Source organism: Nicotiana tabacum, chromosome 9 (genome assembly GCF_000715075.1).
Source record: "Nicotiana tabacum cultivar K326 chromosome 9, ASM71507v2, whole genome shotgun sequence".
Lineage (NCBI taxonomy): Eukaryota > Viridiplantae > Streptophyta > Magnoliopsida > Solanales > Solanaceae > Nicotiana > Nicotiana tabacum.
In genome coordinates, this window is record NC_134088.1 from 102277855 (window position 1) to 102296004 (window position 18150).

At 40.1% G+C, this 18150-nt stretch overlaps 1 protein-coding gene across 1 annotated transcript; it reads left to right on the plus strand.

Moving 5' to 3' along the window:
• The first annotated feature begins 3919 nt into the window (after nt 1–3919).
• On the plus strand, nt 3920–4321 carry LOC142164063 (uncharacterized). The gene has a single exon (XM_075221232.1). The coding sequence runs from the start codon at nt 3920–3922 to the stop codon at nt 4319–4321; it is 402 nt and encodes a 133-aa protein (XP_075077333.1).
• The last annotated feature ends 13829 nt before the right edge of the window (nt 4322–18150 follow it).

Consider the following 18150-nt stretch of genomic DNA (forward strand, 5'->3'; position numbering starts at 1 on the left):
CTTCGATGCAGATCGACGGTCTTCAAAAGGTTGTTTTCTACCATATGAAAGAACTGCGGGACACAACAGCAAAGGGTTTCGGCCGGGGACTCCACATATCCTAGGTTATCGGATTATAACTTCAACATCAGCTTAGTGGAGTTGGCATCGGCGATGTAGAATATCAAAGAAGCACAATTCGCGAAGCCAATAAGATCTGATCCCAGTTAGAGGGATCCCAACTTGTGGTGTGAATATCATGGGACTCACTACCATAGAACTAGAGAATAGCGACGACATTATTGAAGAATGGCCATCTCAGGGAATTTTTAAGTGATCGAGCCAAGAAAAACTACGGCCGAGGCCGGGACAATGCAGAACCTTGAAAGGCGGCAGGAGACTCCTCTCGGTTGACTATCAACATGTTTCTCTGAGGGAGAGATATCAATGGTGTCACCTTCTCAGCGGCCAAGAAAACAAAGATATCGGTGACTCGCAATAAGAGACTCCGGGAAGTCTCGAAAGATGATATCACCTTCACGAAGGAAGACGCTGACGGACTTCTTCTGCCTCATAATGATGCTCTAGTAATATCTCTTAATATTTTAGATTTCAAAATTAAGCGTGTTTTGGTTGACCCAGGAAGCTCAGCCAACATCATCCAATGGAGAGTGCTGGAGCAAGCAAAGCTGGCCAGAAGTGTCATTCCAACAACAAAACACTTAATTGGATTCAACTTGATAAGTGCTACAACCCAAGGAGAGATTATGTTTCCCACAAACACCGAAGGTGTAACCAATACCACCTTATTCGAAGTGCTAGATGGCGACATGGGCTACAATATAATCCTCGGGAGGCCATGGATACACGAGATGAAGGTTGTGCCCTCAATGTATCATTAGTTGTTGAAATTCCAAACCCCGAAAGGAATCAAGAAGATAAGAGGAGATCAATCTACAAGGGAGATGAACGCAGTAACTATTTCTAGCAGCAGGGGAAATGAGCCCACCAAATAACAATCACAGGAACCAATGCTTTCTCCCTTTTGGAACGAAGACGTTAAAAGCGAGGAGTCATCGGAATCTTATCAAGTTCCAAGATATTTTTAGGTACCGGGGGAGACGGATGCGACCAAGTCGACCACAGAGGAACTCAAGCTAGAGGCCTTATTCGAAGAGTTCTTATGAGGAAGTTCTATGTGGGGACAAGAAAAAACCCCGAGCTCAGGTTAGGGTTTGTAAATTTTCTTAAAGCTACCGTTGGTTGTTTTGCAAGGTCGCACTCGGATATGATGGGTATCCCATTAGAGGTGGTCATACACATGCTAAGCCTGGATCCGAACTTCCTACCAGTAAGACAAAAGAAATGATAGAAGAGGTCAGAAATAAGTTTATTATAGAAGTGGTAACCCGATTACTCAATATCGGTTCCATACGAGAGGTAAAATATTTAGAATGGTTAGCCAATGTAGTTGTAGTTCCAAAGAAGAATAACAAGTTTAGAATGTGCGTAGGCTATAAAGATCTACCTAAGGTGTGCCCTAAAGACTCGTTCCCATTGCAAAATATTGATCAAATGATTGATGTTATGGCCAGGCACGAGTTGATGAGTTTCCTTGATGCTTACTCTGGGTACAATCAAATCAAGATGAACCCGGAGGATCAGGAAAAAACTTCATTCATGATGAACTTTGGTACATATTCCTATAATGTGATGTTATTTGGGCTTAGGAACGCTAGAGCCACTTATCAGAGGCTCGTTAATAAAATGTTTCAAAATTAGATAGGCAAGACAATGGAGGTATACATTGATGACATGCTAGTCAAGTCTTTGAATGCAGGAGATCATTTGAAACACCTCCAAGAAACCTTCAATATCTTGAGGAAGAATAACATGAAAGTCAACTCGGAAAAATGTGCATTCGGGGTTAGTTCCGAAAATTTATTGGGGTTCCTAGTCTCGCAAACAGGGATCGAGTTAAATCTCGACAAAATCAAAGCTATCGAGGACATTCCGAACCAATTGACAAATGCAAAGGAGGTGCAGAGGTTGAACGGAAGATTGGCGGCTCTAAGTAGATTCATCTCGAGATCCTCTGAAAAGTGTCATCACTTCTCTTCACTTCCGAAAAAGAAAAAACAATTTTGAATGGACTTCAGAATGCCATCAGACCATGAAAGACCTAAAAAGGTACCTATCAAGATCCTTGTTAGTGTCAAAACTGGGGGATGTCGAGTAGTTGCTATACCTAGCGGTCTCAGAAGTAGCGATAAGTGCCGTTTTTGTCTGAGAGGAAGAAAGTATGCAATTTCCCATTTATTATGTTAGTAAAGTATTGTCGGAGCGGAGACTCGCTATCCAGACCTCAAAAAGCTGGCCCTAGCTCCCGTAGTCGCTCTCGAAAGCTCGGGCCTTATTTTCAGTGCCACCCAATAGTCGTTGTGACAACTTTTCCCTTAAGGAATGTCCTTCACAAGCCTGAGTTGTCTGGCCGTTTGGCTAAATGGGCAGTCGAAATTAGTGAGTTCGACATTAAGTACAAGCTCAAGACTGTGATCAAGTCACAAGTTTTGGCCGACTTTGTGGCCGATTTCAATCCCGGATTAATGCCCTTGGCTACTAAGGAAGCAGTGCTCGTGTTGGAAATGACATCACGAGTTTGGACCTTGTTTACGGATGGAGCTTCCAATGTAAAAGGGCCCGGTCTCGCGGTAGTTTTAGTCACACCCTTAGGAGAACCCCGAGGCAGTCAATTAAGACTGCTCCATTAACTAACAATGAAGGCGAGTATAAGGCTTTGGTTGCAGAACTTTAATTAGCCCGGGGCCTAGGCTCCGAGGTCATCGAAGTAAAATGCAACTTCCAGTTGGTAGTAAACCAAGTGTATGGGATTTTTGACACAAAGGAAGAATGCATGCAACAGTATCTGAACAAGGTCCAGGTATTGCTTGCACGATTCAGGGAATGATCAGCCATCCAAAGTAACGGCCGACGAGATAGGGGAGTGCTAACATTCCAAGGGAAGAAAATGTGGAAGAAGGTGCATTGACTCTAGTATTGTTGTTTCAACTTCTAAATTCGGTATTGGATGTGGATGGTTACTGCGAAGTCAATTTATCCAACCTAGTCTGGGACTAGAGGTATGAGTTCGGCGAATATCTTTGGCATGGCAAGTTACCCGAAGACCCGAAGGCGTCCCTGACACTACGAACCAAAAGCGACTCGTTACTGCCTCGTAGATAGGCAATTATATAGAAGGTCGTACGTAGGTCCGTTGGCCCGATGTTTGGGAGCCTCAAGGGCGGACTACGTGATGAGAGAAGTCCACGAAGGAATTTTCGGGAACTATTCCAGTGCAAATTTGTTAGTTCTAAAGTTGATTAGGGCAGGCTACTATTGGCCCTGGATGGAGCAGGACGCAAAAGCATTCATTCAGAATTGCAACAAATGTCAATTCCATGCACAGTTGGTACAACTAATAGAACTCTTGCATTCAGTATTGTCCCCGTGGTCATTCATGAAATAGGGAATGGACATAGTCGGTCCTCTACCACCGAGCCCCGTAAAGGTAAGATTTCTTTCAATTTTAATTGACTTCTTTACTAAATGGGTTGAAACAGGTCCTTACAAAAATATCGATGAGCGTGAAGTGGTTGACTTCATATTAGACCATATAATATGCCGATTCGGAATACCGAAGGAGATTGCTTGCGACAACGTACCGCAGTTTATATGCTCAAAAGTCATAAAATTTTTGGAAGATTTGAAAATCAAGAGGATTACTTCCTCACCATACCATCCAAGTTCTAACAGACATGAAGAATCAACTAATAAGGTGATTATCTAAAACCTTAAAATGAAGTTAGAAGTTGCTAAAGGAAAATGGCCGAAAGAGTTACCAGGTGTGCTAAGGGCATACCGGACAACGGCGAAATGAAGCATGGGAGAAACACCTTTCTCTCTCATATATGGAGCGAAAGTTCTAATACCGATGAAAGTAGGGGAACCAACTTTATGGTTTTCCCAAACAAATGAAGAAGCAAACAATGAAGTGCTGCTGGTGAGGTTGGACTTGCTAGAAGAACATAGGGACTTGGTGTACGTGAGGATGACAACTCAAAAGCAAAGGATGGAGAGATATTATAATTGGAGGGTCAATCTCTGCTACTTCAAATTAAGAGACTTGTTCTTGAGAAAGGTGACTCAGAGTACTCAGAAAGTCAACGCCGGGAAGCTGGGTCCAACATGGGAATGTCCTTACCGGGTTTCAGCTGTTACCGGCAAAGGATTGTACGAGTTGCAGAATCAAGATGGGTTAAGTTGCCCAGCAATTGGAACGTGACTCACCTCAAAAGATATTATTGCTGATGGATGCTACCAGTATTAAAAGTATTTGCTACACTCTTTTTTTCTTCAACCAGTTTTTATCCCAATCGGGTTTTTCTTGCAAAGTTTTTACGAGGAAGCAATGAAAAGCATACTACGCAAGGGAGTGTCATTAGCAAAGAAAAGACCTTTAAATATCAAGGCACGGAATTTCACATCGGTGGTGAACGACTATGTGGATGGTTAAATAATCTTTGGCTCGGCGACAAGCTTTGTCTTCAATCACTAAAATGGATTATTTAACCTTTCACAAGTTGTTTTCAGCGATGAAGCAAGACTTCCTGTGTTCCAATTCGCATACTTTGCATTCAAACACCGGGGGAAGGGAGATAGTATAAGATACGGCAACAAGAATGGCACAAAAATCGGGGACTGCTATAATCTGGAACAATTATGTCTCATCAGGACCGGGGACTGCATGATCGGCCTCGTAGAAATAAGTTGTACAAAGTTAGCCACATGTATTGGTAGTTTTCACTTTAGCAAATGTATGCTTATGTACCTTAAAGATAGAAGGAATAAAGTAAACTCCTTTTGTTTTTATCTTATTTCTTGTCTAAATAATGAATTAATTTTATCATTTGAAAGTTAACAAAAATTTCAAATGCTTGTGCTAGAATGAATAGGAGACGTCCTCTTCTAGAGCACCATAAACATAAAAGAGTCGTCTCTTATGATTCTTCATAGTAAGGGTCGGTTCCAGAAAAATTTACGCTCGAAATCAAAAGATATCGGATGAAAATATACACGTAGTTTTGATCAATTCCACGCAAGAGAAATATATTTTGCACAATACTTAAGCAAAAAACTCTTTATTTATGAAAGTGCCAAACTTGGTGAAAATTTGGCATAATTACGAAGTACAAAAAAAAGAGAAAAACTAAACTAAGCATCATTGTCGTCGGAGCCTAAAGGGAGAGAAGGATATGCGTTTCCCCGGTCAAGGAAGATGGATCAACTGTTGGTCTGGGGTATTCATTTTCCTCTTCCTTGATCCCCCCTTCGGTCCCCAAATACTCAGAGCCAGTATTCGAAGAGTCAGTTGCAGTGGGCTGAGCTGGAAGGTGTTCATAAGTAGACAACTCTAGTTCTCGGGCCTGGGTAATACAATCATCTATATTAGCGATGCCCATTTTGGCCTCTTTCAATGTTTTCCTCCTCATGATATATAGCATAAGTCTTTTAAAAATGAGGAAATCTTCTTGGTCCTGGAGCTTTGCTTGAAGCCTATCAATTTCGGCCTGAAGGCCATCCCTTTCGAATCTTAGAGCACTAGGGCGAGAATCGAGCTCATCATTTGTAGTTGAGTGAATTTGATTCTGATCCATGGCCCTCTTGACCCTTTCCTCCATATTGGCTCTATTCTCCTCGGTAGCATTGGCTTCATCTATTTTGGAGCTTAAGCATGCCTTCAAATTATTTATTTTCTCCTTAAAGGCATACTCGCGCTCGGCAGAAGCAAGTACAACGTCGTGAAGCTCGGTCAATTTAGCCTCAGCCTCTTGAAGTTGCTCATGTAATTAAGTGGCTTCTTGGCTGTGGGCCATTTTTTCTTGTTCTCTTTGCTGCAGCCGGACCTCGAGCTCGCCTATTTTGGTAGCTTTTGCCTCCAACGCCAGGAGGCGCGCAACAAGTTAGTTCCTCTCGATCAAAAGTTGATCCCGCTCAGAACCCAGCCATGCTTGTCAAGAATAAACCTTTGTAGGCCTTCAGAAGTAAGAAAGTTGGCCTGAAAAAAAAATATCAAGGTTAGGATTTCCATTACAACAGGTGAATATAAAAGAAGATATGAGTAAACTAGTTTGGTACCTGCGCCATGTTGTCCATTACAACGGGGGCAGTATTAATTATTATTTGCTCAGTGATCAAAGATAGAAGAGGCCCAAGGTCCGATCTCCCTGGATCGGAGGTAGAAAAGGGGGCCGGGAAACGAGAATCAACATTCCCGACCAAGTTCATCTCGCCTCAAAGCGCGTCAACTTCATCCGACATTGGGTTTTAAAGCTCTCCCGGCTGAACCTCCGGTTGAGCCGATGAAGATATTTTTATCTTTTTAAGGGGAGCCACTTATTTCCCTAGCTGAGGAAGAGCATTGCTTTTTTGGTTGCTTGTTCTCAAGCTGGGTACTAAGAGAAGAGGTTCCCTCACCGGAAGCAGATCTATGGGCACTGCTTCGAGCAAGGGCACTTTGCAGCACCCTCCTGGCCTCTTTGGGGTCAGCTAAAATGTCGACCTCGGGACAAGTGACAAATCCCTACGGAAGTCCTAAATCAAGTAAAAAATGGAGTTAACAACTTTTTTCATGAAGTTACCTCTTTTCGTACAAAGATTAAAAAAGAAGGACTCAGTTTACCATGATTTTTAGCCTTTTACCCGTATTTAAGGGCCATTTTCTTCCATCGGCGGAATTTTTGTGTTGTGATTTTCAGAATTTTCTGAACTTACTGGTCCAAGACTTGAACCCGTGGTGGTTCCTATCGGGTAGATGGAACAAAGAAATAAGAAGATCATCAATAACAGAAAACAATCTTTTCACGAAGGAAGGGAATGAATAAATCAAAAACTTATGAAAGCGATTCCAGGACTTAGGAAAAGCTAGAGTTGTGGTAGGGATGATATCCCTGGTAGCAATAACAACGAATCTCTCCATCCATCTGTGGTCTTCGTCATCATCCACGTTGGTGAGAAGAGCGTGATGGCCACGTTTTTTGAATTTTATTACTTCCCCACAGAAAATTTTGGGAGAGTAAAGATTGATCATGTGTGCAAGGGTTAGGGTCTCCCCAGTCTCCGTGCACAGTTGGCGAATGCAAGCTACCGTTCGCCATACCGATAGGCCTATTTATGCTAGAAAGACCTGGTACCGGTAGCAAAGCTCCAAAATAATGGGGTAGACCCCTTAATTCGACCCCAGGAATAATAGACCTAAGGTAAAGGGATACGTATAGACATACGTAAAACCCTTCTTGGTAAAGGTAATCCGTTCTATCATATCCGGGGAAAGGATTTCAAGATTAAGGCAGTTGTAGTCTTCCTTCACAATTGGGATACTAGAAGGACGAATGGAGGAGGGATCCCTGGTAACAGCCCATGTCCGTGAAGACACAGAAGGGGCTTTATCTTGGAAGTCATGAGCAATACTGAGATGTTTTGCTATGATGGTGCTCACAGTGGGAGTTCATAATCGACGTCAGCTTCATTTTCCTTATTTTTATTTGGGCCTCCATCGAAAAGAAGACTAGAGTTTTCAAAGAGTGCAGTAAAAGAAGTCATGGAAATAAAGGGTTAGTAAAAAATTTTGCAAAGAGAGTTGGAGAAGAGGGAAAATATTTTGAGCAGATGCAGAGAAGAAGAGAGACTTATGATAATTTTGGAAGTAAATAAGTGAAATAATGAGTATAAGGGAAGTATTGTAGCCATGTTCTCCTATTTATTGCTTATTTTATGTTCACTTGTAGTTACGTGATTTGCCGGGGTGGTTGGTTTGGTTCTTGGGATGTTTCGGAATGAATTGGGGCACCTAGCCCCAAGGTTAGAAGCTTAAGTTGAAAGAGTTGACCGGATTGACTTTTGTATAAACGACTCCGAAATAGAGTTTTGAGGGTTCTGATAGCTTTGTATGGTGATTTTGGAATTGGACATATGTCCGGATTTGGATTTGGAGGTCCGTAGGTCATTTTGGCTTGAATTGGCGAAAGTTGGAAAGTTCAAGGTTTGGAAGGTTGAGAAGTTTGACCAAGAGTTGACTTTGTTGATACAAGGCTCGGATTTTGGTCATGGAAGTTAGAATAGGTTTGTTGTCTCATTTATCCCTTGTGTGCAAAATTTGAGGTCAATCGGAGTTGGGTTGATATATTTCGGTATTAGTTTTAGAAGTTGAAAGTTCAATAGTTCATTAGGCTTGAATTGGGGTGTGATTCATCATTTCGATGATGTTTGATGTGATTTGAGGCTCAACTAAGTTCGGATCATGTTTTAGAACTTGTTGGTATGTTTGGATGGGGTCCCAGGGGCCTTAAGTATGTTTTGGATCAAGTTCGGTCTGATTTTGGAGAAGGACGCGATCGCGTCAAGTCTTTTCTGGCAGTTGGGCATTTGCTCTATGCATTCGCGAGGTTGTGGTCGCGATCGCGATCACAAAATTCTAGGATTTTGTGATACGCGAACACGTGTGTATAGACGTGTTTGTGAAGAAGGTAGGAGAGATCTGGGATTTTCAGATGCGCTGTTCTTTGCGGTCACGTGAGGCTGTCCGCGATCACGTAGGTTTGAAAGATTGGTCACCGCGTTCGCGACCTTGAGGGTGCGTTCGCATAGAAGGGATTTGGATCACTAAAGATTTTGTTCTTCGCGATGGTGTGGAATTTTCCGCGATCTCGATGTGTAATCACTGGGCAGCAACTTTAAAATTCCAAATCGAGGGTTAGAATATTATTTTTACATTATGAGTTGGAGAGCTCGGCTTTGGGCAATTTTGGAGGGGATTTTCACATCCTGGATCAAGGTAAGTATTTTTGACTCGGATTCATCATTATTCCATGATTCTATCTTTATTTTAGCATTTAATTAGTGAATTAACGTGAAGAAATGGGGGATGTTTTGGAAACTTTGGAAAAATAAAAAATGGAGGTTGGAAAGTCGATTTGAGGTCGGAATTGGATGATTTTGGTATGGTTGGACTCGTATGTGAATGGGTATTCGGATTTTGTGAATTTTGTCGGGTTCCGAGACATGGGCCCATGGTTGAGTTTTTGGGTTGACTTTTTGATTTTGGTTAAAGATCTTAATCTTTATCATTTGGAATCAATTGCTATAACTTTCATTGATAATATTACGTTATTTTGACTATATTTGAGCCTTCTGGAGGTTGATACGTGCGTGAAGGGCTTGTTAAGGGAGTAATTTAGCTTGCTTGAGGTAAGTATCTTATCTAAACTTGGTTGAGGTATTAGTTGCCTGAATTATTTGTGATAGCTATGTGCTATGGGTGGCGTACATGTGCGGGGTTGAGCCCATATGCGTGCACCGAGGTACTAATTCCATGTTCGAGTAGTGTTTAGGCTATAACATGCCTTGAAATGACTGATAAGCTTCAAGTTGAAATGTTTCTCCTACTTGTACACCTCTATGACCTATTTGTGCCATATTTAAGATTTCATTGAGGTTATTCTTCTGATTGAACCTGATAACTTCTATTCTTGATGGAAATTATCTATTTTATCTGTCATAGCACACACTGCACATGCCTACACTATAGCATGCTAGATATACCAGTCCAGGAGTATGAAATCGATAACTATTATTCATGTACGTATACTCTCGCATATTTGCTTTTTCTATGTTATGAGCTTGACTGGTAGCTTGTGACCACGCCAAGCGAATTATGATTGTTGGCACGTGAGTTGTCCATATGATTGATATTATTGTCATGTGACTTGTCCGTGCAGCACGTGAGTTATCCGTGTTGAACCAAATATTGATGTTATTAGCATGTGAGTTGTCCGTACAACACGTGAGTTGTTCGTGCAATATGTGAGTTGTCCGTGTAGTGTGTGGATACGGATCCATCCTCCTAGGGTCACCCTTTCATGTTCCTCTCTTGATGGTGTACACGCGGTTATTGAGAAAAACTTATCAATGAGTTGGTACGGATATGGAAAGGTTGGGAAAAGTCTGGCCAGTGTTATTTTGCAATTGCATTTCATCTTTACTTGCAATTTACATGGTTTTCTATCTGATTATCTGATTATCATCTTATATGTTGTATCTGTGACTGAGTAGAGATTATGAGTAATTGTACATACACACACATATAGTCCTCTCAGTATCTTATACATGTTCACATTATTGTTCTGTACTTGTTGAATTATATGAAACTGTACAGGTTATAACAGGTATCATTTATAATTCTTGTTTTTTTGCCTCTCCATGGTTAGTTACGATACTTATTGAGTACATTGGGTCGGTTGTACTCCTGCTACACTCTGCACTTAATTGTGCAGATTCAGGTGTGGGGACCAGTTATCAGAACTCACTTGTTGGACTATCTACGAGAGGCGAGGTAAAGATACATCCTTGGTCGCAGTTTTGACTTGTCTTTTCCTTTCATATTGTTGTTATAGTTCAGACAATGTTATTATTGTTTAGTTTCATACTAGTATTCCGTTATAGAGCTCATGACTCCGTATATATCAGATTCTGGGGATTTACTTTGTATTAGCAGTATTTGTTGCATTGAGATTTCTGACTTATGTTATTTCTATGAGTTTCGTTGATCTGTTTTCCTTTATTATCATGTTTTGCCTAGCTGGTATGTTAGGCGCCATCACGACGGGTTGGGATATTGGGTCGTGACAATTACCTTAAAAACTAGTAAAAATATTTGATGAATCGTGGGCAACACGTGTTTAGGGTATTAACTGCGAGAAGACGTGCGTCCTTTCAAGCGTCAGAGACTGTTGAGGAACTTTCCCGCCAAGAAAAGGATCCTCACCAACTTCGCGGTAACACAAAGATATGTCACCGAAAGCAAGGGAACTATCTGGATGGGGTAAAATTAGTTTATAATAAATGGTCGAATGGTAGCACGACACGTGAAACCGAAGATAGGCAATGTCAAGTCAAGTAGCAACCACTACCGGATATAACAATTGCAGACGTCATCGGGTAAAGACCGAAGGGAGCGTTGTGAGCGGGAGCAGATCGAGTATTTTGCCATCGGATAGCATTCAATGAGAGAATATTCTCTAACATTAAATGAGCAGCCATTACAGAGAATATTTGCATTCATGGTCTGTCGTTGCATATTCATCAATGACTCTTTTATTATCATTTAAGTGGGGCTTGATCCTAGGATCTTGTTTCCCTAGGTATAGCTATAAATAGCAGGCTCAGCAGCCATTATAACACACGAAATTCTTTGTAAACGTATGCTATATTTTACTTTCGTTCTCAATTAAACAACTTGTTCTTTATCATTGCTTTCATTCTTGTCCTCGGAGACATTGCGCTCGGAGTAGGGCTTGTCATCTTCTTCAATTTCAATTGCTAAGTCTCATTTTTAATTTTATTTTTTATTATTTTTGGATCAAATCATTTCGCTTGTCTATGAACCACGTAATAAATTTAAATTTAACTGTACCGTTTTATGGGTAAACACTTTTCTTGAACTAATTTCTTATTGAGTTATTAATATTCAAGATAGGGGTCAAAGCTAAACCACCCCATCTCAGGAGATGAAAGCCTGTGTGGATGGAATGAATAAAAAAATGTTTTTCTTGAACATTAAACAATTTTGGTAAATACTGTTGTTAGTAATGACACTTCTGTAATCCTTACATTCATTTTATCATCAGCTCAAAATTATCACAGTTCGCTCTGTCTATCGTAGAACTGTATAGATTTACAACAAATTTTCAACAAAGATGAGATGTAACTTCTATTTCCGTAAGTATGATAGTATACTCATGACATTTTAGTAATCTTGCTATTCTTATTAAAGAGTACTGTAATTCAATTTTGTTCTTATATAGAAATCATTGCTGTCCAAATTAAGCTACCAATGGAAGTTATTTACCACTCCAATATTACTAGCTTCTCTAACTAGTTATTGTAGGATTAGTACTACAACAAAAACCAAATCAGGAAAAGAAGTCCAAAGTCATTAATTAAGAAACATATATATACTCTGGTAAGAGCAGATTTGTTCAGGTAGAAAATTGAGAGTGATAATATATGATATTGATTGTTTCATAGTTCCTACAAAGAGTTAAAAACAGTGAAAAAGATCATATGCAAACTATAAATTACTTTTAAGGAATGCATATAACAAACAATTAGAATGTAGTGATCAACTTGGTAGTTTGGTACTTCTAGTAGTTTCGGTTAGTACTCATACATGAGCAGTTGTTGAATTAGGAATTGGATATGTTACTATTGCCAACTGTTTAATCAGATTTCACACAGAAACGAGTAGGTGTTTGTCCTGACTTTTTTATCATATTTAATTTTCCTATCTCTTGAAGGAAAGGACAACATATTTACCTTAATTGAATTTTCCTCTTCTTAGAAGGATATTATAAATCTCCCATATTTATTTGGCTAGTTCTTTTTCTTGGAAGAAAAAGTTTTTACTTCTATAAATTGATGATCATTCCTTCTCATTTAGCAACATCCACAATGTAGCCATAAGGGACTTAAGAGTCTTGTTTAGGGGGAGAACTTTTGGAACAAGTGTTAGCCTGACACTTGTGTGTGCCTCTTTGTGAGGTTGTTCTTTCGATATTTTGTACTCTCTTTTATATAGTGGATTGCTCATCTCTGCCCGTGGATGTAGGTCAATTGACCGAACCACGTTAACTATTTGTGTCTCCTTTGGTATATTTCTCTTTTATTGTCTGATTTATCGTCGTTCAAAATTTACTTTACTAGCTTTCGCATGACACCTGATTATTTCGGTTATAATAGTGGTATCAGAGCCTTGGTTATTTATCCGGATTTTTACGAAATGGAAGCAAATATGAGCAAGATGGTATATTTAAATGGGAGCAATTATAATATTTGGAGAAGCAATATGAAAGATTTATTGTTCGTGAACAAGATGCATCTACTAGTGTTTGCAGCTCATATACCCGAGACTATATTTGATGAAGATTGGGATTTTGAGCACCAACAAGTATGTGGATATATATGACAATGGATTGAAAATAATGTTCGCAACTATATTGTGAATAAGATACATATGAGATCATTGAGGGAAAAGCTAGAGACTCTTTATGCTTCAAAAACTGGGGACAACAAGTTATTCCTACTAAAGTAATTGATGACCTTTAAATACAAGAAGGGCAGTCCTATCCTTGATCATACAAATAATTTTCAGGGTGTCATTGATCAACTGTCTGGAATGGGAGTTAATTTTGATGATGAGATACAAGGACTTTGATTTCTTAATACTCTGCCAGAATCTTGGGAAACGTTTTATGTTTCTTTGACAAATTCAGCTCCTGGTGGTAAGGTGACCATGGAATATGTCAAGAGTGGTGTGTTGAACGAGGAAGTAAGGAGAAAATCTCAGGGTTCGTACTCACAATCAGATATCTTGGCTACAAAAGACCGAGGAAGATATAGAATAAGAGGTTTGAGGAATAGAGGTAAAAACAAAAGTAAGTCAAGGTCCAAATACCGTAATATTACGTGCAACCACTTTGGCAAGAAAGGACATATCAAAAGGTTCTGCCAAAAGTTGAAGCAAGACACTAAAGAAGGAAAGAAAGTTAAAAATAACGAGAACAATGTTGCTTCTATTGTTCGAGATGACCTTCTTTTTGCTTTAGTATCCCATGAGACGAGCTGGATAGTAGATTTTGGAGCTACCTCACATGTCACACCAAGAAAAGACTTTTTCTCATCTTATACTCCTGTTGATTCTAGAGTGTTAAAGATGGGCAATGCCAGTGAAGTTAAGGTATTTGTGTTGGCACAGTTCGTTTGAAAAATAATAACGGTTCAACGCTAGTTCTTTAGAATGTCAAACATGCTCCAGACTTTCCTTTTAATTTATTCTCCGCGGGAAGATTAGATGATGAAGGTTACCATAATGCCCTCTGTAATGTCCAATGGAAGCTCACCAAAGGCTAGTTAGTAGTGGCTCGAGGAGTCAAGTCTTTTCATTTATATATGAAACAGGGCTCTATTCTTAATGACTCCTTAAATCTGGTAGAAAATGACACTTTATCAGAATTGTGGCATAGAAGACTGTGTCATATGAGCGAGAGAGATTACGTGTTTGGCTACGAAAAGTTTGCTTTCTGGAGTGAAACAAGCAAATCTGAATTGGTCTATCCATTGTTTAGTTGTCAAACATAAAAGGGTTTCCTTTCATAGCCATCCTCCTTCAAGAAAGCCCGAATTATTGGAGCCAGTACACTCTGATTTGTGTGGTGTCACGACCCGAAATTCCCACCCTCGGGACCGTGATGGCGCCTAATATTTCACTTGCTAGGCAAGCCAACATTAGAATAGTTTTTAGCTATTTTAACAATTTAAAGTAAATGATAACCAAGAAACTGAATAAACTGAAATAGAGTGAGTAAACTAAAATAACAGCGATATCTAGATACAATCCTAGAACTGGTGTCACAAATACACGAGCGACTAGAGTACTACAAATAAAAGTCTGAATGAAAGCATAACTGTCTGAAATGAAATAAACAACTAGAATGATGTAGAAGGGGACTTCAGCGCTGTGAACGTCGTACAGTTATACCTCAAGTCTCCGTCAAGCACCGAATCTGAGAAATCTACTGACCACCACTAGGACCGACTCCAAAAGCTGCACAATAAGTGCAGAGTGTAGTATGAGTACAACCGACCCCATGTACTCTGTAAGTGCAGAGCCTAACCTCGACGAAGTAGTGACGAGGCTAAGGTGGGTAACTTAGTAACTTGTACACAATATAATGATAATAATAGGAAGGCAAAACAGGAAATGACGGCAAAACAACTAACTAATGAAAACAAACTCAATCCTCAAAATCAGTCAATCCAGAAATATCATTCCTCCGAATATTATATGAAAATACTGAAAGCTAACACAATAAAACAATGAGTACAACACACACAATCCATTGCGTCGTGCACCCGAACCCACCGTATAATCATAATCAATATCAATATCCTCCCTTATTTCACCATATCAATATCAAATCACATGTAAAATCTGTTGCAGCACGCAACCCGATCCCACCATATCAATATCAAATCCTCCCTTATTCCACCATATTACAACCATTGCGGCGTGCAACCCGATCCATAAAAAATTTAATAAGTGTAATCAATCCAACAACTCAATTCACAAGAATCTCTACAATTAAAGGAATATGAAAGCAAAGTAATAAAGGAACCACGTACCAAATAAAAAAATGCTACAATTAATACAAAGCAACAAGACAAGTCAAATATATGACAGTTATACAAGTAAGACAATTAAGGCAAGTAGCAATTAATCATGGAAGAAACGAACATTTCAATACAAGGATAATTAATGACAAGTAACAAGTTACGGCGTAGAAAGCAATTAAACCATGTAACAGTTAAGACATGGAATAAGATAATTAATGAAATATGGGAAAGCATGGAAGAAATTATTTTGACAGCGTATATACACTCGTCACCTTGCATATACACTGTTACACACATAATTCACATAACATATAGTTCAAGGGTTCCTAATTCCCTCAAATCAAGGTTAGACCCAACACTTACCTTGCTCCGCAAGCAAATCAAACCTCAACCGGGGCCTTTCCTCTAAAATTCGCCTCCAAACCAATTGAATCTAACCAAAATTGACTCAATATCATCAAACAATTCTAGGAAAATCAATTACAATAGATAAAGTTAAGATCTTTACACTTTTCCCAAAAAGTCAACAAAAGTCAACCCCAGACTTGATTGGTCAAAACCTGAGATTCGGACCAAAACCCAATTACCCATTCACCCTCGAGCCCGATTATGTGATTAGTTTCGAAATCCGACCTCAATTTGAGATCTAAATCTCAATTTTATAAAAACCCTCAATTCTACCCAAATCCCTAATTTTCTACCAAGAAAGAGCATAAATTAAGGTTAGAAATCAGTGGGTGTTGATGGAAATGGAAGAAAATGAGTTAACGTATACTAACCTACGAAGTGGGGATGAAATTCTTCTTCAAAATCGTCTCTAGGCCGAGCTCTAATGTGAAGATGGTGAAAAATGAAGAAAATCCCATCTTTTGAACATTTAAGTCACTGGGCATCAGGCCTTCTTCGCATTCGCGAAGGGCCTGACGCGATCGCGAAGTGCAGCGTCCTAAGTGGCCTTCGCGTTCGCGAGGAATGCTACACATTCGTGATGGCCTCCCCCCGGGCCTTCGCGTTCACGAGCCTGGGCTCGTGTTCGCATAGAGTTACTGACCAGCTCCCCCCAGTATCCCATAAACCTTCGCGTTCGCGAGGGTGTGGTCGCGTTCACGAAGGGTAAGTCCCCCAATGCTTCGCATTCGCGACCATTTCCCCGCGTTCGTGTAGAAGAAATCCACCCAACCCCAAGTTCCCCTTTGCGATCACGAATCATAATGCACCAGACACCAGAATCCCTGAAATCGGGAATTGCCTAAGTCCAAAAATCACTTTATAGCCTATCCGAAACTCAACCAAGCCCCTCGAGTTTCAAACCAAACATGCACATTAGTGTAATAACATCATATGAACTCGCTCGAATGATCAAAACGCCAAAATAACACCTAAAACTACGAATCAGACACCAAAACGAATGAAATTTTCAAAGAAACTTAAGAACTTTGAATTTAACAACCAGACGTCTGAATCACATCAAACCAACTCCATTTTGCACCAAAATTTGCAGGCAAGTCTTTAATAGAAAAATGAATCTATACCAAGTTCCGGAACCGAAATCCAAACTCGGTAGCAACAAAGTCAACCTACGGTCACGTTTAGGAATTCTTTTAGCCTTCAATTTACTAGTTTTCAACAAATCACATTAAATCAAGTTAGGGACTTCCAAATTCGATTCCGGGCATATGCCTAAGTCCCAAATCACGATACTGACCCACCGGGATTGTCAAAATACTAATCCGGATCCATTTACATAAAACTTTGAACGTAGTCAACTCAAATGAGTTTTAAGGCAAAATGTCACATTTTCTTCAATGTTTCACTTAAAAGTTTTTCAGAAAAAGACACGGACTGCACACGTAAATCGAGGAAGACTAAATGGAGCTATTCGAGCTCTCAAAACACAAAAATGAAGGCTAAAATTGAATATGACCTATCGGGTCATCACATTCTCCAACTCTAAAATAAACTTTAGTCCTCGAACGGATATAGAAAAGCACCTGGACTGGTGAAAAGGTATGGATATCTACTCCGCATGTCCGACTCAGACTCCCATGTGGCTGCCTCGATCAACTGACCTCTTTACTGCACTCGAAGTGAAGGATAACTCCTAGACCTTAACTGTCAGACCTGCTGGGCTAGAATGGCCACCGACTCCTCCTCATAAGTCAAATCCTTATCCAATTGGACTGAGCTGAAATCTAACATATGGGACGGATCACTGTGATACTTCCAGAGCATGAACACATGGAATACCAGATGGACTGCTGATAAACTAGGTGGCAATGCTAGTCTATAGGTCACCTAACCTACTCTCTCAAGAATATCAAAGGGTCCAATATACCTAGGGCTCAACTTGCCCTTCTTTTCGAACCTTATCACACCCTTCATAGGTGAAACATAGAGCAATAACCTCTCTCCAACCATGATTGCAACATCACGAACTCTACGGTTGATCTATGCAAAGTCGATCGTGAATCATCTTTACCTTTTCTAAGGCAACCTGAACCAAATCGGTACTCAACAACCAAGCCTCCCCTGGCTCGAACCAACCAACTGGCGAACGACATCGCTTCCTGTATAATGCCTCATAGGGAGCCATCTAAATACTCGACTGGTAGTTTTTGTTGTAGGCAAACTCCGCAAGCGGCAAGAACTGATCCCAAGAACTCCCGAAATCCATAATGGAAGCATGAAGCATATCCTCCACTATCTGAATAGTGTGCTCGGACTGTCCATCCATCTGGGGTGAAATGTTGTACTCAACTCAACCCGCATGCCTAACTCACGCTGTATAGCCCTCCAGAAATACGAGGTAAACTGTGTACCTCGATAAAAAAAAGATGGACACGGGCACACCATGAAAATAGATGATCTCGCATATGTAGATCTCAG

Coding starts and splice junctions, on each gene's coding strand:
- LOC142164063 (XM_075221232.1), top strand. CDS start 3,920: ATGGGAGAAACACCTTTCTCTCTCATATATGGAGCGAAAGTTCTAATA.